The 24,552-nt window shown below is 44.2% G+C and overlaps 2 protein-coding genes, 2 long non-coding RNA genes and 3 pseudogenes across 12 annotated transcripts; 3 read left to right on the top strand and 4 right to left on the bottom strand.

The window, feature by feature from the left end:
* The first annotated feature begins 2,394 nt into the window (after positions 1-2,394).
* Positions 2,395-2,559, top strand: LOC127908541 (uncharacterized; annotated as a pseudogene).
* A 1,307-nt stretch (positions 2,560-3,866) lies between these two features.
* LOC127908536 (uncharacterized) lies at positions 3,867-4,043 on the bottom strand (annotated as a pseudogene).
* Positions 4,044-6,499: 2,456 nt separating this feature from the next.
* LOC127908538 (uncharacterized) lies at positions 6,500-6,590 on the bottom strand (annotated as a pseudogene).
* Positions 6,591-9,677: 3,087 nt separating this feature from the next.
* LOC127908393 (uncharacterized) lies at positions 9,678-11,592 on the bottom strand. The gene is made up of 2 exons (XR_008067086.1): positions 11,447-11,592; positions 9,678-10,760 (listed from the first exon to the last, which is right to left on the bottom strand). It is a non-coding gene; the product is annotated as an uncharacterized LOC127908393 (long non-coding RNA).
* Positions 11,593-18,256: 6,664 nt separating this feature from the next.
* Positions 18,257-22,758, top strand: LOC127908377 (E3 ubiquitin/ISG15 ligase TRIM25-like). Of its 7 annotated transcripts, none has more exons than XR_008067053.1 (5): positions 18,257-18,612; positions 19,316-20,320; positions 20,553-20,688; positions 20,902-21,374; positions 21,755-21,854. XR_008067053.1 is itself a non-coding variant. In XM_052466687.1 (5 exons), exons 2-5 carry the CDS (start codon positions 19,806-19,808, stop codon positions 22,444-22,446), a joined length of 882 nt encoding a protein of 293 aa, XP_052322647.1. In that variant the 5' UTR covers positions 18,257-18,612; positions 19,316-19,805; the 3' UTR covers positions 22,447-22,758. The 7 variants fall into 7 exon arrangements, 1 of the variants encoding a protein (XP_052322647.1); XR_008067052.1 differs by having other exon boundaries at positions 20,902-21,412; XR_008067051.1 differs by having other exon boundaries at positions 20,902-21,450.
* On the top strand, positions 18,342-19,767 carry LOC127908477 (E3 ubiquitin-protein ligase rnf146-like). The gene is made up of 2 exons (XM_052467035.1): positions 18,342-18,612; positions 19,316-19,767. Exons 1-2 carry the CDS (start codon positions 18,342-18,344, stop codon positions 19,765-19,767), a joined length of 723 nt encoding a protein of 240 aa, XP_052322995.1.
* On the bottom strand, positions 20,932-24,055 carry LOC127908384 (uncharacterized). Of its 3 annotated transcripts, XR_008067070.1 has the most exons (4): positions 23,937-24,049; positions 23,847-23,890; positions 23,524-23,699; positions 20,932-22,785 (listed from the first exon to the last, which is right to left on the bottom strand). It is a non-coding gene; the product is annotated as an uncharacterized LOC127908384 (long non-coding RNA). The 3 variants fall into 3 exon arrangements; XR_008067068.1 differs by lacking the exon at positions 23,847-23,890 and having other exon boundaries at positions 23,937-24,055; XR_008067069.1 differs by lacking the exon at positions 23,847-23,890 and having other exon boundaries at positions 23,981-24,055.
* Positions 24,056-24,552: the final 497 nt, after the last annotated feature.

Genomic DNA, 24,552 nt, shown 5'->3' with positions numbered 1-24,552 from the left:
GTCTGCTACACCTGCAACGTGGTACTCTCCTCTGAGACAGTCTGCTACACCTGCAACGTGGTACTCTCCTCTGAGACAGTCTGCTACACCTGCAACGTGGTACTCTCCTCTGAGACAGTCTGCTACACCTGCAACGTGGTACTCTCCTCTGAGACAGTCTGCTACACCTGCAACGCGGTACTCTCCTCTGAGACAGTCTGCTACACCTGCAACGTGGTACTCTCCTCTGAGACAGTCTGCTACACCTGCAACGTGGTACTCTCCTCTGAGACAGTCTGCTACACCTGCAACGTGGTACTCTCCTCTGAGACAGTCTGCTACACCTGCAACGTGGTACTCTCCTCTGAGACAGTCTGCTACACCTGCAACGTAAATTCACAAGCACTGGTGGTAATCTGAGTACAGTAAAACAATGTCTGTCTTCATTCGGTCAATCCACAGACATCTTGGATATCTCAGTTACAATCACATGCTTCTGAAACTTCACACGCGATACAACTAAGATGATAAAAATCAAGAGGATGCAGGCTGCTTCTCCAGTCAATTAGAATTCTAAAAGTTATTAGTAAGACGAGAGATTCAATATCTCGCAGATAAAAGCACAGTTTTGCAGGCCACAGCCTGTCTGAAAGCACAACATCTATTATACACTTATGTTTGGATGTTCAGGGAATTACAAGAGGAATTATACTTAAAAGGTTGATTTAAATTGGTAGATAAGTGATTGGGGTATTGTTGGGCTCCCGAGTAGCGCAGCAGTCTAAGGCTAGAGGCGTCACTCCAGACCCTGGTTTGATTCCAGGCTGTATCACAACCGGCCGTGATTAGGAGTCCCATACTGCGGCGCACAGTTGGCCCAGTGTCGTCCGGGTTTTGCCCGGTCGGTAGGCTGTCATTGTAAATAAGAATTAGTTCTTAACTGACTTGCCTCGTTAAATAAATGAGTCGAGAGGAGGAAACAAAAGAAGAAGAGGTTGGACGAAGATGAGGTGTGGTGAGCTTTAGTGTTAATACTGGAGAAAGGCCTGATGAGGTTATTCTAGTCCTATACCTCCATCGTGAGTTAGGAGGAGGAAGAGGAGGAGGTGTGGTGAGCTTTAGTGTTAATACTGGAGAAAGGCCTGTCCCAGTCTCCTCTCTATATGTACCACTAATGTAAATGTAAATATCAAAACAGATACCAAATATTAAGAAACTTCCTTATAGAGAAGAGTAACTGCAATGAAATCAACCAGAGACCTGTGGAAAGAAGCCCCCTGATCTCCTCGTGTCCACCAGCAGGGGAGGACACAACACCTCAGCTCAGGACACAACACCTCAGCTCAGGACACAACACCTCAGCTCAGGACACAACACCTCAGCTCAGCTCAGGACAGGACACAACACCTCAGCTCAGCTCAGGACACAACACCTCAGCTCAGGTCAGGACACAACACCTCAGCTCAGGTCAGGACACAACACCTCAGCTCAGGTCAGGACACAACACCTCAGCTCAGGTCAGGACACAACACCTCAGCTCAGGTCAGGACACAACACCTCAGCTCAGGACACAACACCTCAGCTCAGCTCAGGACACAACACCTCAGCTCAGGACACAACACCTCAGCTCAGGACACAACACCTCAGCTCAGGACACAACACCTCAGCTCAGGACACAACACCTCAGCTCAGGACACAACACCTCAGCTCAGGACACAACACCTCAGCTCAGGACACAACACCTCAGCTCCTGCTGTAACGGGTGGACCAAAGGCCGATTCCACCAAGCTCTGGCTCACCCTCACGTGTCTGAAGGACGCACTGTGGTCCTCTGACAACATGTTGGTAGGGAAACACATGGAGACCACCCATCAGACAGTGACCTTGATAGCTACGGAACCCCTGAGGTGGTACGGACAAAATAGAGCCTCGACCCCAGACAAAGCATCACCAACACCATCTCAGGTCCCGGCCTGACAATGCTGCAGCAGCGAGGGGAGGGATCTCTTCTGGGCCCTGAAGGATGGGGGCGGAGTTGATTCGGAAGAGCAGGAGGAGGCAAATGTGATAAGGACTCACCTCGTTCCTGCACAAAGGAGAGAAGACCTCTTTTTTAATAAAGGGACTTTTAGACCGTTTACATGTCTTTAAAAGGTATAGTCTTGTTTGAATCATAATGTCTTTAAAAGGTATAGTCTTGTTTGAATCATAATGTCTTTAAAAGGTATAGTCTTGTTTGAATAAAAATGTGCACATTTGAAATGGCTTTTACAGATTGGATATGTTTAAAAGTACTTATTTCTTAGGGTGTTTTATTAACATGTACTTTTAACATATAAATGTTTCAATGCAGTTTTTTTTATGCATATTATGTCATTTTAAAGTGTACAAATGATTATGTTAAAAGTATGAGCTATTGCAATAACCATTTTTGCTAAATAAAATACATCTATTCTTATCAGTTTAATATCTGATATGTCCCCTTATCTGGGGACAATATATTAAATGGATTTTTCCATTATTCAGAATTCTGATTGTGTGCCGTCATGATTCGCTTGTATGAAATTTGGAGCCTCAAGCTACAGGCTTCTGTAGGGCTAAACCTGCCGAGCTGAAAACATGCAATTTAGAAGGGTTCGATTATACGCCCAGGCTTTTATTTTACAATTAGTATCAGCAACGATCTGGAGCCATCTGTCAGTAATACACACATACATTTATTTTAGCGATCATTTTGGACATGTAGCCTATTGTAATCATTATGGAACTATGTAGCAGGTTAAACCTGGAGCCTGGCGCACGGTTCACGGCGACTGGACTGTTGTCATACAGTTCCACGATTAGTGAGAATGAAAGTAGATTTGTAGGATTATAGTTCAACCACTATTGGACACTTTTTCTCCACATTCCAATATTTCATGGATGGAACTTGAATTATGACAACTTTCAGTATGAAACAAAACAGTGCATGTTTTATTCATCGATATACAGTATTTCGTGAGTAGATAGATGCTCTCCAACCCAATAGGCCTATTGGTATTTTATGTGCATGATATGAAGTTTATTGTAGTGACTGACTAAGCTTAATTGTAAAAGTGTGCCTCAACAACAGAGCCATGTTTGCTAGTCTATTATGCTGAGCACACATTTAGTTCAGCAGCCAGGACCATAGGCCGGGACCACTCCGTAGGCCGGGACCACTCCGTAGGACGCACTGTCGGTCTCGCTCTCACTGCAGTCCAGTGTCATGGACACCTTTGAAGTTTGGCCTCCAGTAATTTAAGAGGCCTCCTCACAATGACCTTATCATGCAAGGCTCTACAGACAGATTAAAAAAGATAGGCTATTTTTATTTCCTACATTAGTGTTGATTATATACTATGTAATGAAGTCGAGTGGTTCAACATTAAAATGCATTTTGATTGAACACACAGTTCAGCTTGAACAAGGCGACGGTCGGTGGAAGTCTGGCGCCACCAAGTGGACAATTATTTTACCTGAGATATTTTGTAAAATATCAAATGTTATGAGTCAATATTGTTATCTGCAAATTGTTTCCCACGCCCCTATTCGATATATTATTATTCCAGATTAGCTGTAAATCTGGTTTTATTATAATCATTACGTTAGAGCAAGTCTGTCAATGATGCCTAGAAAGTGGTGCAAGTGAGAACAGGCGTTTTCTTCTGGAAGTTTTGTTGCATTTCCTTTGAAAACAGCTCATCTGTATTTTTGTACATCATTTTATACACATACAAACGACATAAAAGCGTCAAGGCCGAGTGGCTTCACCACTTTCTAGGCATCATTGACAGACTTGCTCAAACGTAATGATTCTAATAAAAGTAACATCCGGTTAACTTCGTCTCATTTATATTTACAACGGAAGGGGGTGCACCGTTCCTGGAGGTACTGCAATACCAGGTCGATGCGTGGAGTGGACGGAGCAAGCCCCTATTCCATCTCCCTATTCCAAAAATCAATTTAATATATGGTCCCCAGATAGGGGACGTATCAGATATTAAACTGATAAGAACAGATTTTTTTTCTTTTGGAAAAGTTTTTATTTACACAATTCCTTTAAAAACAGCTCATACATTCAGTTAATCATTTATACACATAAAAACGGCAACAAAGCATAAAACACAGCATTTGAAATTTACATTTAAATTTGTTAAAAGTACATGTTGTTAAAACCAATGACAACAACTATAAATAAAAAGTACTTTCTTTGTAAAAACATCAAATCTGTAAAAGCCATTTAAAATGTGTACAAAATGATTCAACAAAGATAAAACATTTTTAAGACGTTAGAAACATGTTAAAAAGTCACTTTGTTAAAAGGCTGTCTTCAATCGCTTGTACAGGAGCGGGGTGAGTCCTTATCAAGCTCGCCTCATCCTGCTCTCCCGAATAGACCATCGTCCCGTCCTTCGGGGCCCAGAGGAGATCCTTCCCCTAGGCGCATCGCCCTAGGCGCCGCAGCGCTGTCAGGCCGTGGCCGCCGGGACCTAGGGTGTTGTGGGGGACCCTTCGCCTGGGGTCGAGGCCCCCTTCCGTTCGTACCACCCCAGGGCTTCCGTGGCTACCATGGCCACTGCCTGGGGGGTGGTCTCTACGTTTTTGCTACCAGCAGGTTACGGGAGGACCACAGTGCTTCCTTCAGGCACGTGAGGGTGGGCCAGAACTTGGTGAAGGCCTTCGGTGGAATGGGCCTTCGGCCCACCCCGTACAGCACGAGCTGAGGTGTTAGGTCCTCCCCTGCTGGCAGACACGAGGTGATCAGGGGGCCTGCTTCCTTCCACAGGTCCCTGGCGGCTCTGCACTCCCAGAGCATGTGCCTCACCGACTCCTCTTGGCCGCAACCCGGTCGGGGGCACGCGGATGTCCTCGCCATGCCCCGTGAGTGCATAACGGCCCTGACCGGGAGGATCTCGTGGGCGACCATCCAGGACAGGTCCCGATGCCGATTCAGGAGTGCAGGATGGGCCACGTTGCGCCAGACCGTTGTGGGCTCGCCTATAGCGAGCCCGCGCACTGGACACACTGGTTCCCGTTCCTGCACAAGAGAGAGAAGAGAGCGGTGTTTAGTTAAAACCGTGACTGCTTCCTTTTCCAGTTTAAAATGTCTTAAAAATTTCTGGAGCTGGACGTAGTGGGTGGGGAGCAGGAAAGAGACTGGGGCTCGCAGGTCGACTGGGATCAGCCTCAGAGTCCTGAGGTAAGATCCCAGCCAGAACCGTGCGAGGGCCTGTGTCTTGTTATTGACCGGGGAGGTGGCCAGAGTCAGATGTAACGCTGTGTAGCGGCTGCCCAGGAACAAGTAGAGGTCAGGCAAGCCTTTCCCCCCCTTGGACCTGGGCCTCTTGACCACCTCCCTCCTCAGCCTCTCCACTTGCTTCCCCACAGAAAGTAAAACAGCATCCGCTCCAGGGCTAAAATACTCCTTCGGGGGGATAAAAACAGAACTGATTAATAAAAGCACAGGTAAAATCACAGCTTTTATGATTAAAACCTTGCCCTCAAAAGTCAGCTGTCGTAGTCCCCAAAAACCCAGTCTCTGTCTTACTGTCCCCAGGATCCCACTCCAGTTCCCACTCCCTCCTCCCTCCTGGTCAAACTTTACCCCCAGTACCCTTATGTCCGTCAGTTTAACTGTCAAGGGTAGTCTGGTCAAGTCTGGGTCTGCCCACGGTCCGAAGAATTGGGCCTCTGTCTTGTCTCTGTTCAGTCTCGCCCCAGAGGCTCGTCCGTACCAGTCAGTCCTGTCCAGAGTCCTGTCGACGGATAAAAGGTCAGTGCATAAAATGTTGACGTCGTCCATGTAAAATACGCACTTGGCGGTCATCCCCCCACTCCCCGGGATACCCACCCCACTAATCCGTTGGTCCCTTCTCAAGACCTGTGCCAGTGGTTCAATGCAGGCCACGAACAGAAGAGGAGATAAAGGACAGCCCTGACGGACGCCGCAGTGTACTCCCACTGCTTTTGACAAATGCCCGTTTACAAGGATTTTGCTGGTGATATCCCCGTACAGCAGTCCCACCCAAGCTAAGAACCTGTCCGGGAAACCCATTTTTGCAGTACCTTAAGGAGGTACTGGTGCGAGACCCGATCAAAGGCTTTTTCAAAATCTAAATTTAGGACTACAAGCCGCATATTTCTGTCTCTCGCATAACAGATGGCATCTCGGATCAGTATCAGGCTGTCCGTGATCTTCCTTCCGGGCACGGCACAGGTTTGGTCCGGGTGGATCACCTCCCCTTCTGATACGCCAACTGAAGATAGTTGTACGGGATTCGTCTCTGGAAATCCTGGTTGACATCCTCGCTGACTTTGTGCATGGACTGCGTTCAACCTTCTCTTCGATGCACTCGTTTTGACAATTTGATCTTCGGAGAACCACGTCAAAGAACTGCAGGTCCATGGAAACAGAGTCAAACGGGTGCTGGTCCTGGCACCTCAGTCGACATCGGACTTTAGTCTGGCGGACCTCTGCGTAGCTGCTGAGCGCTCCCTCCATGTATCGCACTACATCTTTATAGTCACTTCTGTAAAAGTGATAAGAACAGATACTACACTTGATCTTAGCCAAAAGGCCGAGAAGCGATACCGCAATGCTTTCGGGAGGAAGGTGCCGTTCTCAGACACGTCAAATCCGGTAACGGTTACACCTAAATGAGCTCTGTACACTTTACAACAAATATCAAAGATGATGCTATTTAATAGAAATGGTGACATAGACTGGGAGTTGATCAACGTCGGGAAAAGACACTTTTCACTGTTACAAAGTAACACAGTGGTAGGTTCCAAAGTGACGTGGACATCCGCCCTCCAATCGGAAACGAGACAAATCCTTATTGAGTTAAAACCAGATTTACAGCTACATTGGAATAATAATCTAGCAAAAAGGGGTTGGAGAAATAATGAATATTGACATAACATGTTATCTTTTATATAATATCTCAGGAAGCGTTGATGCCACAAGGGAACTAAAATAATTGTCCACTTGGTGGCGCCAGACTTCCACCGACCGTCGCCTCTCCTATGTGGTCAATCAAAACGCATTTGAATGTTGAACCACTTTAAAAAATATATTTAACATAGGCAAGTCAATTCAGAACAAATTCTTATTTTCAATGATGGCCTAGGAACAGTGGATTAACTGCCTTGTCTAAGGTCATTGTGAGGAGGCCTTTATAAAGTTGCCCTCCTGAATTACTAGAGGCCAAACTTCAAAGATGTCCATGGCACTGGACTGCAGTGAGAGCGAGACCGACAGTGCGTCCTACGGAGTGGTCCCAGCCTATGGTCCTGGCTGCCGAACTAAATGTGTGCTCAGCATAATAGACTTTTGCAAACATGGCTCTGTTGAGGCATACTTTTACAATTAAGCTTAGTCAGTCACTCCAATAAACTTCATATCATGCACATAAATTGCCATTACGCAGAAAATACTTTATATTGATGAATAAAAACTACACTGGTTTAATTCATCCTGAAAGTTAGGTTTAGGCTACTACATGATACTGTCCCTGGACCCATCATGAGGTTCCTACAACCTAGCCTAATTAAACAGCAGCAGTAAAATAACAATAGCGAGGCTATATACATATATTTCCTATGAAGGAAAGTTTACAACGTAGGTGAACACAGGTTGAGAGACTTTTGAGTAATCAAGGTGACAGACATTATTCACACATTCAATACAGCCTTGTTCAATCTTGCCTTAATCTAGTTGATCTAGAGTGTAATCATTAGTCCAACATTTGCAAAATGAGAGTTTCCATTGATTTTGGCAGAAATTCTCCCCCCACTTCTAATTTACTTCATTTTGTGGCTGGAGTCAAATAGTTTCTGCGGCACACAGAGTCAAATAGTTTCTATAGAACAAACTTCACGTCAGGATAGGCAACCCGAAAGGAATAATTAATGTATGTGTGTTACATTAAACATAGACGAGGGAGTAAAATGTTGGCAAACAGTAAACATTTCAGAACTACTACCAGTTGAATAAGACATGGGAGAGATGATGAATTTTGGCAAAGAGATTTATTTATAGACTAATACACTTGAAACAAACCAAACCCGAAAACTGTATCCTGTGCACGTGACGAATAAACGTTGATGTGATGATCAACTCACCATTCATATCAGCTATCATAGTCCATATACAGTGAGGCAAAAAAGTATTTAGTCAGCCACCAATTGTGAAAGTTCACCCACTTATTTTCCATCATAATTTGCAATTAAATTCATTAAAAATCCTACAACGTGATTTTCTGGATTATTTTCTCTAATTTTGTCATAGTTGAAGTGTACCTGTGATAAATTACAGGCCTCTCATATTTTTTAAGTGGGAGAACTTGCACAATTGGTGGCTGACTAAATACTTTTTAGAACAGAGTCCATAAGACAGAGCTGTTGCAAAACAGTAAATGGATTTTCAAAATGTAGACCATATATTAAATTCACGCATCGACCTGGTATTGCAGTACCTCCAGGAACGGTGCACCACTGCCGTTGTAAAGGAAAAGTAGACCAAGTTAACCGGGTGGTTTCTTTTATTAGAATCATGATGGATATTACATTTGAGGTCGTTAACTAGTGACTCCCCATCCCTCATGAGGGAGAGTAATTATCAACTGACACTAATTAGCATAACGCAACGGACATGAATATCCCTAGAAAATATTCATATTCATGAAAATCACAAGTGAAATATATTGAGACACAGCTTTGCCTTTTGTTCATCACCCGGTCATCTCAGATTTTCAAAATATGCTTTACAGCCAAAGATAGACAAGCATTTGTGTAAGTTTGATAGCCTAGCCTAGCATAGCATTTTGTCCAGCTAGCAGCAGGTAACTTGGTCACGGAAATCAGAAAAGCAATCAAATTAAATCGTTTACCTTTGATAAGCTTCGGAATGTTTTCACTAAGGAGACTCCCAGTTAGATAGCAAATGTTCCTTTTTTCCAAAAAATATAATTTTTGTATGCGAAATAGCTCCGTTTTTTCTTCATGTTTGGCTGAGAAATCACCAATTGCGGTCACTGAAAACGCCGAAAAATATTACAAATTAGAAAAATATTACAAATGAACTCCATGAATATCGATATAAACATGGCAAACGTTGTTTATAATCAACCCTCAAGGTGTTTTTCAAATATCTATTCGATAACATATCCACCGGGACAATTGGTTTTTCAGTTGGACAGATTGGAGTAACGGCCACCTCTGTATTTTACCCGAGAGTCACTCCGGCAGCATCAGGTGACCCTTTGCGCAATGTAGCCGCTAAATGCGTAAAACAACGTCACAATGCCGTAGACTCCTTGGGGAATAGGAGAAAAAGTCATCTGGTCGATCGCCCATTTCACTGCTCAATAGGGACGCATTGGAACGCAGCGCTTTCAAAACATGAGGCACTTCCAGATTGGATTTTTTCTCAGGCTTTCGCCTGCAACATCAGTTCTGTTTTACTCACAGACAATATTTTTACAGTTTTGGAAACTTTAGTGTTTTCTATCCCAAGCTGTCAATTATATGCATATTCTAGCATCTTGTCCTGACAAAATATCCTGTTTACTACGGGAACGTTATTTTTCCAAAAATGAAAATAGTCAATGTCAATGATGACTAGATAGTGTTGGTCAAGTCAGTCACCTATTCTATTGACTATGACAGCTGATATGAAGGGTGAGTTGATCATCAAATCAAAGTTTATTTGTCGCGTGCGCAGGATACAGGGTGTAAACGGTACAGTGAAATGATTACTTGCAAGCTCTCCTAAACAAAAATATCCACAAATAGCTAAGTAATAAAGTTGTTAAAAAAAATAAAATGGTTGATTGGAAATATATACACAATATACAGTATGAACTCTGAAATGTGTGTAAGTTATGTACTGGTGTCTTTACCTGTATGAGTGGCAGTCCATGTTATCTGATGTACAGTGGGGAGAACAAGTATTTGATACACTGACGATTTTGCAGGTTTTCCAACTTACAAAGCATGTAGAGGCCTGTATTTTTTTTTATCATAAGTACACTTCAACTGTGAAAGACGGAATCTAAAACAAAAATCCAGAAAATCACCTTGTATGATTTTTAAGTAATTCATTTGCATTTTATTGCATGACATAAGTATTTGATCACCTACCAACCAGTAAGAATTCCGGCTCTCACAGACCTGTTAATTTTCCTTTAAGAAGCCCTCCTGTTCTCCACTCATTACCTGTATTAACTGCACCTGTTTGAACTCGTTACCTGTATAAAAGACACCCGTCCACACACTCAATCAAACAGACTCTAACCTCTCCACAATGGCCAAGACCAGAGAGCTGTGTAAGGACATCAGGGTTGAATTGTAGACCTGCACAAGGCTGGGATGGGCTTCAGGACAATAGGCAAGCAGCTTGGTGAGAAGGCAACAACTGTTGGCGCAATTATTAGAAAAATGGAAGAAGTTCAAGATGACGGTCAATCACCCTCGGTCTGGGGCTCCATGCAAGATCTCACCTAGTGGGGCATCAATGATCATGAGGAAAGTGAGGGATCAGCCCAGAACTACACAGCAGGACCTGGTCAATGACCTGAAGAGAGCTGGGACCACAGTCTCAAAGAAATCCATTAGTAACACACTATGCAGTCATGGATTAAAATCCTGCAGCGCACGCAAGGTCCCCCTGCTCAAGCCAGCGCATGTCCAGGCCCGTCTGAAGTTTGCCAATGACCATCTGGATGATCCAGAGCAGGAATGGGAGAAGGTCATGTGGTCTGATGAGACAAAAATATATATTTTTGGTCTAAACTCCACTCGCCGTGTTTGGATGAAGAAGGATGAGTACAACCCCAAGAACATCAAATCAAATTTTATTTGTCACATACACATGGTTAGCAGATGTTAATGCGAGTGTAGCGAAATGCTTGTGCTTCTAGTTCCGACAATGCAGTAATAACCAACAAGTAATCTAACTAACAATTCCAAAACTACTGTCTTATACACAGTGTAAGGGGATAAAGAATATGTACATAAAGATATATGAATGAGTGATGGTACAGAGCAGCATAGGCAAGATACAGTAGATGGTATCGAGTACAGTATATACATATAAGATGAGTATGTAAACAAAGTGGCATAGTTAAAGTGGCTAGTGATACATGTATTACATAAGGATGCAGTAGATGATATAGAGTACAGTATATACGTATGCATATGAGATGAATAATGTAGGGTATGTAACATTATATAAGGTAGCATTGTTTAAAGTGGCAAGTGATATATTTTACATAATTTCCCATCAATTCCCATTATTAAAGTGGCTGGAGTTGAGTCAGTGTCAGTGTCAGTGTGTTGGCAGCAGCCACTCAATGTTAGTGGTGGCTGTTTAACAGTCTGATGGCCTTGAGATAGAAGCTGTTTTTCAGTCTCTCGGTCTCAGATTTGATGCACCTGTACTGACCTCGCCTTCTGGATGATAGCGAGGTGAACAGGCAGTGGCTCGGGTGGTTGTTGTCCTTGATGATCTTTATGGCCTTCCTGTAACATCGGGTGGTGTAGGTGTCCTGGAGGGCAGGTAGTTTGCCCCTGGTGATGCGTTGTGCAGACCTCACTACCCTCTGGAGAGCCTTACGGTTGTGGGTGGAGCAGTTGCCGTACCAGGCGGTGATACAGCCCGCCAGGATGCTCTCGATTGTGCATCTGTAGAAGTTTGTGAGTGCTTTTGCAAATGAATTACTTAAAAATCATACAATGTTTTCTGGATTTTTGTTTTAGATTCTGTTTCTCACAGTTGAAGTGGACTTATGATAAAAATTAGACCTCTACATGCTTTTTTTTTTACACTAGAAGCTGTCAATCTCTATTTAAATATTTCTGTAAAGCCAATATTGAAGGACAATTCAATTTGCGTGATGTTTTGTTGTCTCTACCTTCTTCTCCTTTGTGCTGTTGTCATTTGCCCAATGTTGGCACCCTGTTTTGTGCTGCTACCATGTTGTGTTGCTACCATGTTGTGTTGCTACCATGTTGTGCTGCTGCCATGTTGTGCTACCATGTTGTGTTGCTACCATGTTGTGCTGCTGCCATGTTGTGTTGTCATGTGTTGCTACCATGTTGTGTTGCTACCATGTTGTGCTGCTACCATGTTGTGTTGTCATGTGTTTCTTCCATGTTGTGTTGTCATGTGTTTCTTCCATGTTGTGTTGTCATGTGTGTTGTTGTCATGTTGTGCTGCTACCATGTGTGTTGTTGTCTAGGTCTTTCTTTACCATGTTGTGTTGCTAGCTTTACCATGCTGTGTTGGTCTTAGGTCTTTCTTTATAAGAACTTGTTGTCTCTCTTGTCATGTTGTTTTGTCTGATTTATATGTATCCCAGCCCCCGTTCCGCATGAGTTTCTTCCATTTGTGTTGTCATGAACTTGTTTCTTCCATGTTACATAAAGTTAAACAGTCATGAAGTTTCCATTCCAGAGGCTTCAACTGTTGTCATGTGAAAGAGTTACTCCTTTGCATGCTAGCCTGAAACCGCCCGACCTCCTGTGCTTGTTGTCCTGAAACCGGTCTTTGCTTTATGCTAGTGTTGTGTTGTCCTCCTTTGCTTAGTGCCATGTCCTGAGATTTATATCTATCCCAGCCCCCCGACCTCCTTTGCTTAGGGCCATGCTAGCCTGAAACCGCCCGACCTCCTTTGCTTAGGGCCATGCTTGCCTGAAACCGACCTCCTTTGCTTAACCATGACTAGCCTGAAACCGCCCGACCTCCTTTGTTAAACAGAGCCTGGAACAGGAAGAGGTCCATTCCTGAGGCTCATCAACTTTTTATCCATGCTAGCCTGAAAGAGACCTCCTTTGCTTAGGGCCATGCTAGCCTGAAACCGCCCGACCTCCTTTGCTTAGGGCCATGCTAGCCTGAAACCGCCCGACCTCCTTTGCTTAGGGCCATGCTAGCCTGAAACCGCCCGACCTCCTTTGCTTAGGGCCATGCTAGCCTGAAACCGCCCGACCTCCTTTGCTTAGGGCCATGCTAGCCTGAAACCGCCCGACCTCCTTTGCTTAGGGCCATGCTAGCCTGAAACCGCCCGACCTCCTTTGCTTAGGGCCATGCTAGCCTGAAACCGCCCGACCTCCTTTGCTTAGGGCCATGCTAGCCTGAAACCGCCCGACCTCCTTTGCTTAGGGCCATGCTAGCCTGAAACCGCCCGACCTCCTTTGCTTAGGGCCATGCTAGCCTGAAACCGCCCGACCTCCTTTGCTTAGGGCCATGCTAGCCTGAAACCGCCCGACCTCCTTTGCTTAGGGCCATGCTAGCCTGAAACCGCCCGACCTCCTTTGCTTAGGGCCATGCTAGCCTGAAACCGCCCGACCTCCTTTGCTTAGGGCCATGCTAGCCTGAAACCGCCCGACCTCCTTTGCTTAGGGCCATGCTAGCCTGAAACCGCCCGACCTCCTTTGCTTAGGGCCATGCTAGCCTGAAACCGCCCGACCTCCTTTGCTTAGGGCCATGCTAGCCTGAAACCGCCCGACCTCCTTTGCTTAGGGCCATGCTAGCCTGAAACCGCCCGACCTCTGCTGCTAAGCAGGGTTGGGCTTGTTTAGTACTTGGCCGGCTGACTGCCTGGGAATACCAGGTTCTGCACATTTCAGCATGGGGTGTCTTCTTTCCTTGCTTTATATTTAGAACATTCACATTGTAATGAAACAGGCAGGGAGCAGGTCTCGAACCCTTGACCTTCTAGCCCGAAGTCCAGCTCGCTATCGACTGTGACGCAAAAGCAATGCTCGGGCGGCAGAGTCGATATCCTCTCTTATAAACCCAGGGTCGTTACAATATTTTGTCAGTTCCGATTTGTAAGAGGTGGTGTGGTTGACACCCTCTGCCATTATAACGCTTTACTAATGCTCCCTGACTTAACGTGCCAGTATGGGACTCACCTATGAGTTAGTCTGGCGAACACAAAGTCCTGTTGTTTTTGTTGAGAGAACCAACCAATGTGCCAGCTCCATTTCTGAGCAAATGCTGCCTTTAGTTTTTTTACAAAAGGCCTCCTGTCCAGACCAGTGTGTCACAGCTCTAACAACTAAAATAACATGTCTTAAAACATGGAAGGCGGTCGGGAGGAGGCAAGATCAGGTGGGTCCATTCTAGCCAATAAGGGGGCAACAATAGACACAACTCTGCATATAAACTGTTTTAGAAAAAAAAAAAGTGTCTGTGATGTCATGTGTCCTACTTTTATATATCAGTACACTCAGAAACACCTAAGCACGAGTGGGACTGGGGAGGAGATTAACATTTAGTTTTTTTCCCCCCCTAGAACCACACAAACCACAGCTGATTCAAATAATAAGAGCTTGATGATGAATTGATTATTTTAAGTCAGCTGTGTAGCGCTGGGGGCAAAAAAAACGAAATGTTCACCCCTTGGGATCCTCAGGACCCAGTTTGGAAAAAAGGCCGCTATTGGACACACTTCAAAACGTGGCCTGCTATAGGACAGACACTTCAAACCGTGGCCTGCTATAGGACAGACACTTCAAAACGTGGCCTGCTATAGGACAGACACTTCAAAACGTGGCCTGCTATAGGACAGACACTTCAAAACGTGGCCTGCTATAGGACAGACACTTCAAAACCGTGGCCTGCTATAGGACAGACACTTCAAAACGTGGCCTGCTATAGGACAGACACTTCAAAACGTGGCCTGCTATAGGACAGACACTTCAAAACGTGGCCTGCTATAGGACAGACACTTCAAAACACTGGCCTGCTATAGGACAGACACTTCAAAACACTGGCCTGCTATAGGACAGACACTTCAAACCGTGGCTTCAAAAAACGCCTGCTATAGGACAGACACTTCAAAACGTGGCCTGCTATAGGACAGACACTTCAAAACGTGGCCTGCTATAGGACAGACACTTCAAAACGTGGCCTGCTATAGGACAGATACTTCAAAACACTGCCTGCTATAGGACAGACACTTCAAAACACTGGCCTGCTATAGGACAGACACTTCAAAACGTGGCCTGCTATAGGACAGACACTTCAAAACACGGCCTGCTATAGGACAGACACTTCAAAACACGGCCTGCTATAGGACAGACACTTCAAAACGCGACCTATCTGTTTCTAAACGCACCACTTTGGAGAATTTAAAACTGTGAATGAAACACAGAACGCGTATCGGAATTGTTTAGTAAACCATATTAAAAAATAGGTTAGAGTAGACCTATGTTCAGAGATTAACTTCCACAATCTATGTTTTCAAGCCATTCTAAATGTATTTCATGTGACGTTAAAATGGTGAGAGGCCAGTATGCTTTTAACACCTTGGGTACCTTACAATCACAGCAATCTTGAAACTGCCAGGTAGGGCAACAGGTACGCATGCTTTTTCCTCGTGTATGTTTTCTTCAAATGATGACACTAGTGCAGATCTCTGCGTAGTTTGATCTGTCGACCTAACGAGCTACATGTATTTGGGTCAGAGAAGACATTGTTTTCCTGTACCTTTAAGAGTGGGGCGCAGTGTGCAGGACTACACTGGGTACGTAATTCAAACACTTGGCTCCTCCTAATTCTACGGTTTCGTTTCCTGGGGCCTGTTGCACAAAAGTAGAATTAAGACATCCGGGATAAATGACTAAGCTGAGCTCAATGAAGCCAAAACATGTGCGTCCAGGCTTAATTGGTTGCACAAAGACCAAGCCAGGATGAGCAGACACGGATTCATTAAGCCAGGTGAAACCAATCCTGGATAGGTGCGCGCTCACGGCTCACTCAAATAGACCCCGCCACAGATCACAGATTAACTGATTTACCATGGCAACTAGAGCCGCGTAATTTTCCCCGTCGGAAGCACAAATCCTCATGGAGGCATACGAGGAGGTAAAAGATATAATTAAGAAGAAAGGCAACACCGCCACAGTGATAAAGCAAAGAGAAAAAGCGTGGCAAAGTATTGCAGACCGCCTGAATGCGTAAGTAGTGCACAATTACACACTCACCGCTCCGCTGAAACATCACAATTACAATTCAAATATTTAATTCACATCTCCAAAAACGCAGTTGTACTGTAATTATGAAACGGTTAAATTTTTAATTGAAATGCACTGCAGATATGAGTGAAATTGTGTACAGTAAGTCCATCACACTGTATAAAGCTATGATAAATTATTATTAAAGCCTTACATTATTATTTAACGTTACTACGCTCAGTACGGTTTAATCTTAGCCGTTGTACTCTGCTTCTTATGTTGTCCACCGTTTTTTTTGTGTTTCTCCTGCTTTCATTAATGTAAAGCTGCTTTGACAGAATGAAACAATTGTGAAAAGTGCTATATAAATAAAATTTAATTGAATAAATAGATGAGCTATAATAATAATAATCACTTTAATTTATATAGCGCCTTTCAAAGGACCCAAGGTCGGTTGCTCACTGCACTGCAAAAATGTATTTCTTACTTAGTATTTTTGTCTTGTTTTCAGTAAAAAAAAATATCTAAAAAACATCTTGAATATTTTCTTGAGCAAAATTACCTAGGAAAATAAGCAAAAAAATCTGCCAGTGATGTGCATTGATTGGTGTAATATTCCTCATCTTATGATTTCAGATGGTCTGCAATGCTGACTGTGTGATCAGCAATGTTGTGGCAAAATGGCCTGGCTCAGTCCATGACTCCAGAATCTTTCGGGCCTCTGAAATCTATCAGTGCCTATCACAAGGTAAGCCACACAACCCCTATTTATAACCATCATGGCTGTGTCAAGAATATCACTGTGTTTATGAGGTAGTAATGATGAGATTTTGTGTTGACAGGTGAATTCTCTGGTGTGTTGCTGGGAGACAGGGGGTATGGCTGCCAGCCTTTTCTCCTGACACCTTTCACAGACCCCCAGGAAGCACAGCAGGCCTACAACCATGCCCATGCCAGGACCAGGGCCAGAGTTGAAATGACCTTTGGCCTCCTGAAGGCACGCTTTCACTGCCTTCACAAATTAAGGGTCAGCCCTGTTAGGGCATGTGATATTACTGTGGCTTGTGCTGTCCTCCACAATGTGGCCTGCCTGAGGAAGGAGAGGGCCCCCAGAGTGCCACCAGTCATGGACTGGGACAATCCGGCAATCTTCCCTGATGACGACAGTGGTCGGCTGCTGAGGGACCAATATGTGTTGAATTATTTTAGTTAGTATGTGTGCTTTCAATTTTGGTTAAATATGTCCTGCGGTGGCAGAGGAATTTGGTTTTTTTTACGAATTTGGCCTCTTATGATGTTTGTGCGGTATACTGTGTGTAATACAAGGCTGCAGGGAGGCTACTGCATCCATTCATTTGTCTGTTCAGTTGATGTGTATGGATTTGTCCTGCATTTATTTTAGTGTGCAGACATGCAGGGTGTGTTATACAGACCTTTGAATGTGTATGTATCATTTTGTATAATATGCTTGGATTCTGTGCTTTCCATCTTGTAGTGTCACTGTGACTTCAGTTTCGAAAGGAGCTGATGGTTTACCTGCTTTGTTTTGTCCTTATTCAATAAAGGAACATAATGTTACACATTGTGTTTTTATATTCATATGGAATGTGTATTTGTTTATATGACAGAGTACTAGGGCCACACTGAAGAAAAAGGATAAAGTCATAAATTTATGAGGCTGGTTCTTTCTGCAGAAAAGCTACATTGTTTTTACAGTTTTGATACTTATGACAATGTGATACTTAATATTCTGGCACATCAGCATGTCTTTGTTTATGAAACCATACTGAAGTACAATTTCACGAAATGCCCCGCATCTGTCATTTTAACAACTGTCCTCCTTTAAAACAACTGGTTACAATATTATGACTTGTCTTTTTTTTCCCTCTGTGGCCCTAATATTCTATCATTTTATATATAGTCTATGGGAAACTGTAAATTATCTAATGATAGCAACATCTAAAAATCATTTTTTATCCAAAATCATTGAAATTAATGATCACAAACGTTTAAATAATGACAGTGGGTCTAGTTATATGTGATAACAATGTATAGTGAGCAGTGAAATAACTATTGGTTTCCATTTGTGGTGACTGCTGACTGACATTAGGGATGAGATTAAATAGATCCTGGAATTTAGCCTGGTCTGGAGCAGGCTAGCTCCACAGAATAAATCTCCATGGTAATTTATACCATAACATATCCTCCTGCCCCCTATCCATCTTTAGTGCAACCGGATTACGGATCAATTGAGCCAGGATCACCAAGATATCCTGGTTTAATCCCTTATCCTAGTTTTGTGCAACAGGCCCCTGGAGGTCGAGCCTGTCGTGTTGTTGACAAAAAAACGTAACAAATATCGTTTTTTACTGGGCAAAATGGGTCAGTCGTTGCCGACCCCGGACTGCGAGCCCTCGGTGTGTCCTTTGTGCCACGGTATATGTCGGAATCCGACCGCGCTGAGATGCAAACATATTTTCTGCTACTGCTGTATACAGGAGTTATGGAGTGGTTCGCCCACCGGTCCATACTACTGCCCCGAGTGCAAGGAGGAGTACAAGACATTACCGGTGGGGTTCAAGAGAGACACTACCGCAAGTCCGTGGCGACATGACGCGCCTGCACATACACGCACCACCGCAGCCACAGGTAACTTCCCGAATTCACCAGACACTTCTGCCCATGCGCAATTAGGCTGGGGACAACGATTCAGGGGTTTATTCATTACTCCACTTCTGTTGCAAAACGTTCCGTCTGTTACAAAACGTTTTACAACACAAACCGTTTATTTCAAACGGAAAAACCCTTTGCAACGAGAATTTAATATTGGACCAATTCTGATAGGTCCCTCCACGCTTCGTTCCGTTTGCTCTGTTTGGTTCATAAACGGTGAACGGTTTCCCGTTCCAAGACGTAATAAATACATCCCAGGTTGGCTGGCTGACTAGTCATGGTTAGGCTACTGGTGGGGAAGATGTACCTGTGTTATGGTACTTGGCCTACAGTTTAAAACAATAACACATCGTTAACACAACAATATTACGCTATATTGACTGACGCACACGAGTAACGACACAGGTCAAAGTCTACTGAAGTCCATTGACTTGCCTTAAGAATAAAGTCGATTGATTTATCTTAAAATAATATGATATTTCCCATCATTTTGTAACTCTGCATCATTGGGAAGGGCTTGTAAAGCAAGCATTTCGCTTAAAGTCTACACCTGTTGTATTCTGTGCTGTGACAAATACAATTTGATTTGATTTAGCTCGGTTTGTGTCCTTTTGATGTAACCTAAGTAGGCCTCATCACTAATTTATTTGTGTTATGTATGTTGTGTTGGGTATACAAGGCAGAGCCAATGAAGAGGATGTCATTGAGATAAATTCGGCGGGCTGGAACCTTGGGAAGAGAGCCTCCATCTCTCAATCCAAGCGTCTGTTAGGGAAGAGACCAGCCAGTTCTCCTGTCCCAGGAGGCCATCTTCACGACAACAAGAGACAAGCCACTGGCAGCTCCTCTTCCTCCCACTCCAGGGGACAGTCTGGTGACCGTAAGAGACCCGCCACTTCCTCTTCCTCCTCTTCAGCCAATCAGAACACGTCGTCTGACGTCGAGTTGTCCAGTGAGGAGGAGGTGCCAGCAGCACCATTCTCCTTAGCAACCAAACCGTCTAGTACTGCGTCCGTCGCCGTCAGAGGTCCGGACCTGACACGTGATAGGTCTAGGTCCCCTAGGAGAGACACACCCATTGAGCTGGATGAACCCCTGCTGCAACAGAACCTCTTACAAGAGAACCCCTGAATGACCCTAGAAAATCACCTGAAGCAGCAGCAGGTCACATGACCAACACACCGGCCAAGAATCCTGCTGAAACCACCCAAACAACTCATTTACGTTTAGTCACCCCTACGAAGGAGAATCCTGCTGAAACCACCCAAACAACTCATTTACGTTTAGTCACCCCTACGAAGGAGAATCCTGCTGAAACCACCCAAACAACTCATTTACGTTTAGTCACCCCTACGAAGGAGAAGCCTGTTGAAGCTGAGCGGGAGCCTCTTCCAGAGATCTCCAACAGATCTGGTCCAATCGGCACCTCCACCTCTCCTGCCCGTGCTGCCAACAACCTGTCCCCTGGACGTACCAACCTGTCCCCCGGCCTGGCTCGTCAAACCTCCGGGGAGACCTTCCTACCCTGCCACTATTGCCCCAGCCAGGGCTCTCTCCCTGCGGTGAAGACCTGCCTAGTGTGTGGAGCCTCCATGTGCTCCGAACACCTCCGGCCTCACCTGGAGTCCCCTGTCTTCCAGAGCCACACCCTGGTACCCCCTGTGGAGGACACCTCACCCTGGAGGTAAGGTTTCACTCTTATTTGAGGAGAATCTCAATCGAATTTCCTTTTCTGAGCTGCACAAAGTGAAATTCCTAACAACTTTGCAGTAAAGTCTTGAATTCTTGTAAATACTTTTGTGTTTCAACATTTTAATTTAAAGTTAACGATTGTTTTATTTAATTTATTATCTGACAAATCATTAAACGACTGTCAGCAAAGCAGCAAGTTGAAGTATAACTTCCATTGTCATCAGGTGCCCGGAACACCAGGAGATGAACCGAATCTACTGCCGTCAGTGTAGTGTGTGTGTCTGTACCGTGTGTACCGTGATCGGGTCGCACCGGGACCACGCTTGCGTCGGCATCAGAGAGGCCGAGAGGGAGCTGAGGGTGAGGAACAGAGGAGTAGTTACCAAACACGCATACCAAAAAAAATACCTGATCACATCCCAGTTGTATGAGCCGTAGTGTTAATGTTGTCTAAGTATCGTTAGTGGTGACTAACCATATCACACGTGCTACAGTATAAATACGTGTTTCAGAGAGCTAAAGCATGTTTTCTATTGACGGCAGGATGACGTCACTGTGTTTTTGTCTTTGCAGGGGAACCTGAAACAGGAGATGAAGAAGATGCAGGGAACAGAACAGTCTTTAATTAGCAGAGTGACTGAGATGACAGACAGGAAACAGAGATTCCAGGTAAGAAGGACAGGACCTCAGTTGGACCAGGGATTTTTTTTTTTTTTTTTAGGTCTGACCTGACGCAAAAGCCTAATAATGTAGACACCCTGTATCCCTCTAAATCAAATGTTACAGTTCACCTTGCAGTGAAATGCTGAATACAACAGGTGTAGTATACCTTACAGTGAAATGCTGAATACAACAGGTGTAGTAGACCTCACAGTGAAATGCTGAATACAACAGGTGTAGTAGACCTCACAGTGAAATGCTGAATACAACAGGTGTAGTAGACCTCACAGTGAAATGCTGAATACAACAGGTGTAGTAGACCTCACAGTGAAATGCTGAATACAACAGGTGTAGTAGACCTCACAGTGAAATGCTGAATACAACAGGTGTAGTAGACCTCACAGTGAAATGCTGAATACAACAGGTGTAGTAGACCTCACAGTGAAATGCTGAATACAACAGGTGTAGTAGACCTCACAGTGAAATGCTGAATACAACAGGTGTAGTAGACCTTACAGTGAAATGCTGAATACAACAGGTGTAGTAGACCTTACAGTGAAATGCTGAATACAACAGGTGTAGTAGACCTTACAGTGAAATGCTGAATACAACAGGTGTAGTAGACCTCACAGTGAAATGCTGAATACAACAGGTGTAGTAGACCTCACAGTGAAATGCTGAATACAACAGGTGTAGTAGACCTCACAGTGAAATGCTGAATACAACAGGTGTAGTAGACCTTACAGTGAAATGCTGAATACAACAGGTGAAGTAGACCTTACAGTGAAATGTTGATACAGGGGGTACCGGTACAGAGTCAATGTGGAGACTATATACAGGGGGTACCGGTACAGAGTCAATGTGGAGACTATATACAGGGGGTACCGGTACAGAGTCAATGTGGAGACTATATACAGGGGGTACTGGTACAGAGTCAATGTGGAGGCTATATACAGGGGGTACCGGTACAGAGTCAATGTGGAGATTATATACAGGGGGTACCGGTACAGAGTCAATGTGGAGATTATATACAGGGGGTACTGGTACAGAGTCAATGTGGAGGCTATATACAGGGGGTACCGGTACAGAGTCAATGTGGAGGCTATATACAGGGTGTTACGGTGACCAGGGTCCATGACCAGGGTCCATGATGCTCCATGACCAGGGTCCATGACCAGGGTCCATGATGCTCCATGACCAGGGTCCATGATGCTCCATGCATTAGACACACTACTACTCTGGATGTGTCTGTACGTTAGGCGTTTGGATACAACTATGTCTACATACTGTCACTATGTCAACCCTGACTCCTCCTCTCCCCAGGTGTTGCTAGGTGACGCGGGTGTGCAGCAGCAGTACGAGACCATGCGTGAGGCCCTGCAGCAGGAGGAGGACACGGCCCTGCTGTGTTTGACTCGGGTAAATAAGGAAGACAACCCAGGCTCAACTCTAGCCTAAAAAACAAACAATGAATCTGGGCTTGGAAGTCAACCGAGGTGGGCTGTAAACCTGCAAATGTTTACTATTCTAGTAGGATAATGGTGGATTAAAGCTGAAAATAAGAGAAACAAAGCCTTAATTGCGACTGCATTAAATACGTGAGGGGGGATCATGTGCGTCGGTTCAAGGCTGGAACAAAAACGTGGGCTGTACTTTAAGTACTTCCCCAAACACAGTTGTCGCGCAGACTGGCTCAACATAAGTAGGCTTTGATTGAAGCCTCAGCGTCCTAGGGAAGATATTCAGCATATACCTGATAACATTATGTGGGTCCTAGGGAAGATATTCAGCATATACCTGATAACATTATGTAGGTCCTAGGGGGGACATTCAGCATATACCAGATAACATTATGTTCAGCATAGGGGGGCATTCAGCATATACCTGATAACATTATGTAGGTCCTAGGGGGAACATTCAGCATATACCTGATAACATTATGTGGGTCCTAGGGGGAACATTCAGCATATACCTGATAACATTATGTAGGTCCTAGGGGGGGGGAACATTCAGCATATACCTGATAACATTATGTAGGTCCTAGGGGGAACATTCAGCATATACCTGATAACATTATGTGGGTCCTAGATAACATTATGGGGGGAACATTCAGCATATACCTGATAACATTATGATAACATTATGGTCCTAGGGGGAACATTCAGCATATACCTGATAACATTATGTGGGTCCTAGGGAAGATATTCAGCATATACCTGATAACATTATGTAGGTCCTAGGGGGGAACATTCAGCCTGATAACATACCTGATAACATAACATTATGTGGGTCCTAGAGGGGGAACATTCAGCATATACCTGATAACATTATGTGGGTCCTAGAACATTATGGAACATTTCACCTGATAACATTATGTGGGTCCTAGGGAAGATAGCATATACCCGATAACATTATGTGGGTCCTAGGGAAGATATTCAGCATATACCTGATAACATTATGTGGGTCCTAGGGGGGAACATTCAGCATATACCCGATAACATTATGTGGGTCCTAGGGAAGATATTCAGCATATACCAGATAACATTATGTGGGTCCTAGGGAAGATATTCAGCATATACCTGATAACATTATGTAGGTCCTAGGGGGGACATTCAGCATATACCCGATAACATTATGTGGGTCCTAGGGAAGATATTCAGCATATACCAGATAACATTATGTAGGTCCTAGGGAAGATATTCAGCATATACCTGATAACATTATATTCAGCATATACCCGATAACATTATGTGGGTCCTAGGGAAGATATTCAGCATATACCAGATAACATTATGTGGGTCCTAGGGGGAAGATTCAGCATATACCTAACATTATGTGGTCCTATATTCAGCATATACCCGATAACATTATGTGGGTCCTAGGGAAGATATTCAGCATATACCTGATAACAACATTATGTGGGTCCTAGGGGAAGATTCAGCATTTACCTGATAACATTATGTGGGTCCTAGGGAAGATATTCAGCATATACCTGATAACATTATGTGGGTCCTAGGGAAGATATTCAGCATATACCTGATAACATTATGTAGGTCCTAGGGGGGGGCCTAGGGAAGACATTCAGCATATACCAGATAACATTATGTTGGGGGGGACAGACATTCAGCATATACCAGATAACATTATGTTGGGGGGGGGACATTCAGCATATACCTGATAACATTATGTTGGGGGGATATTCAGCATACCAGATAACATTATGTTGGGGGGGGACGGGGGGACATTCAGCATATACCTGATAACATTATGTTGGGGGACGGACATTCAGCATATACCAGATAACATTATGTTGGGGGGGATTCAGCATATGCCAGATAACATTATGTTGGGGGGGGACATTCAGCATATACCAGATAACATCATGTATACCTGATAACATTATGGGGGGGGACATTCAGCATATACCAGATAACATTATGTTGGGGGGCATATACCAGATAACATTATGTTGGGGGGGGACATTCAGCATATACCAGATAACATTATGTTGGGGGGATTCAACATAACATTATGTTGGGGGGACATTCAGCATATACCAGATAA

This window comes from Oncorhynchus keta, chromosome 17 (genome assembly GCF_023373465.1).
Source record: "Oncorhynchus keta strain PuntledgeMale-10-30-2019 chromosome 17, Oket_V2, whole genome shotgun sequence".
NCBI classification, from domain to species: domain Eukaryota; kingdom Metazoa; phylum Chordata; class Actinopteri; order Salmoniformes; family Salmonidae; genus Oncorhynchus; species Oncorhynchus keta.
This window is presented reverse-complemented; position numbering and strand designations above follow the sequence as displayed.

What these genes read in the sequence shown, in the direction of transcription:
- LOC127908377 (XM_052466687.1), top strand. Translation starts at nt 19,806, where the DNA reads ATGACCAACACACCGGCCAAGAATCCTGCTGAAACCACCCAAACAACT. An exon ending in AGGCCGAGAGGGAGCTGAGG is followed by an intron (nt 20,689 to 20,901) that starts GTGAGGAACAGA and finishes TTGTCTTTGCAG; the next exon opens with GGGAACCTGAAACAGGAGAT. An exon ending in ACAGGAAACAGAGATTCCAG is followed by an intron (nt 20,998 to 22,311) that starts GTAAGAAGGACA and finishes TCCTCTCCCCAG; the next exon opens with GTGTTGCTAGGTGACGCGGG.
- LOC127908477 (XM_052467035.1), top strand. Translation starts at nt 18,342, where the DNA reads ATGGGTCAGTCGTTGCCGACCCCGGACTGCGAGCCCTCGGTGTGTCCT. An exon ending in ACGCACCACCGCAGCCACAG is followed by an intron (nt 18,613 to 19,315) that starts GTAACTTCCCGA and finishes TGGGTATACAAG; the next exon opens with GCAGAGCCAATGAAGAGGAT.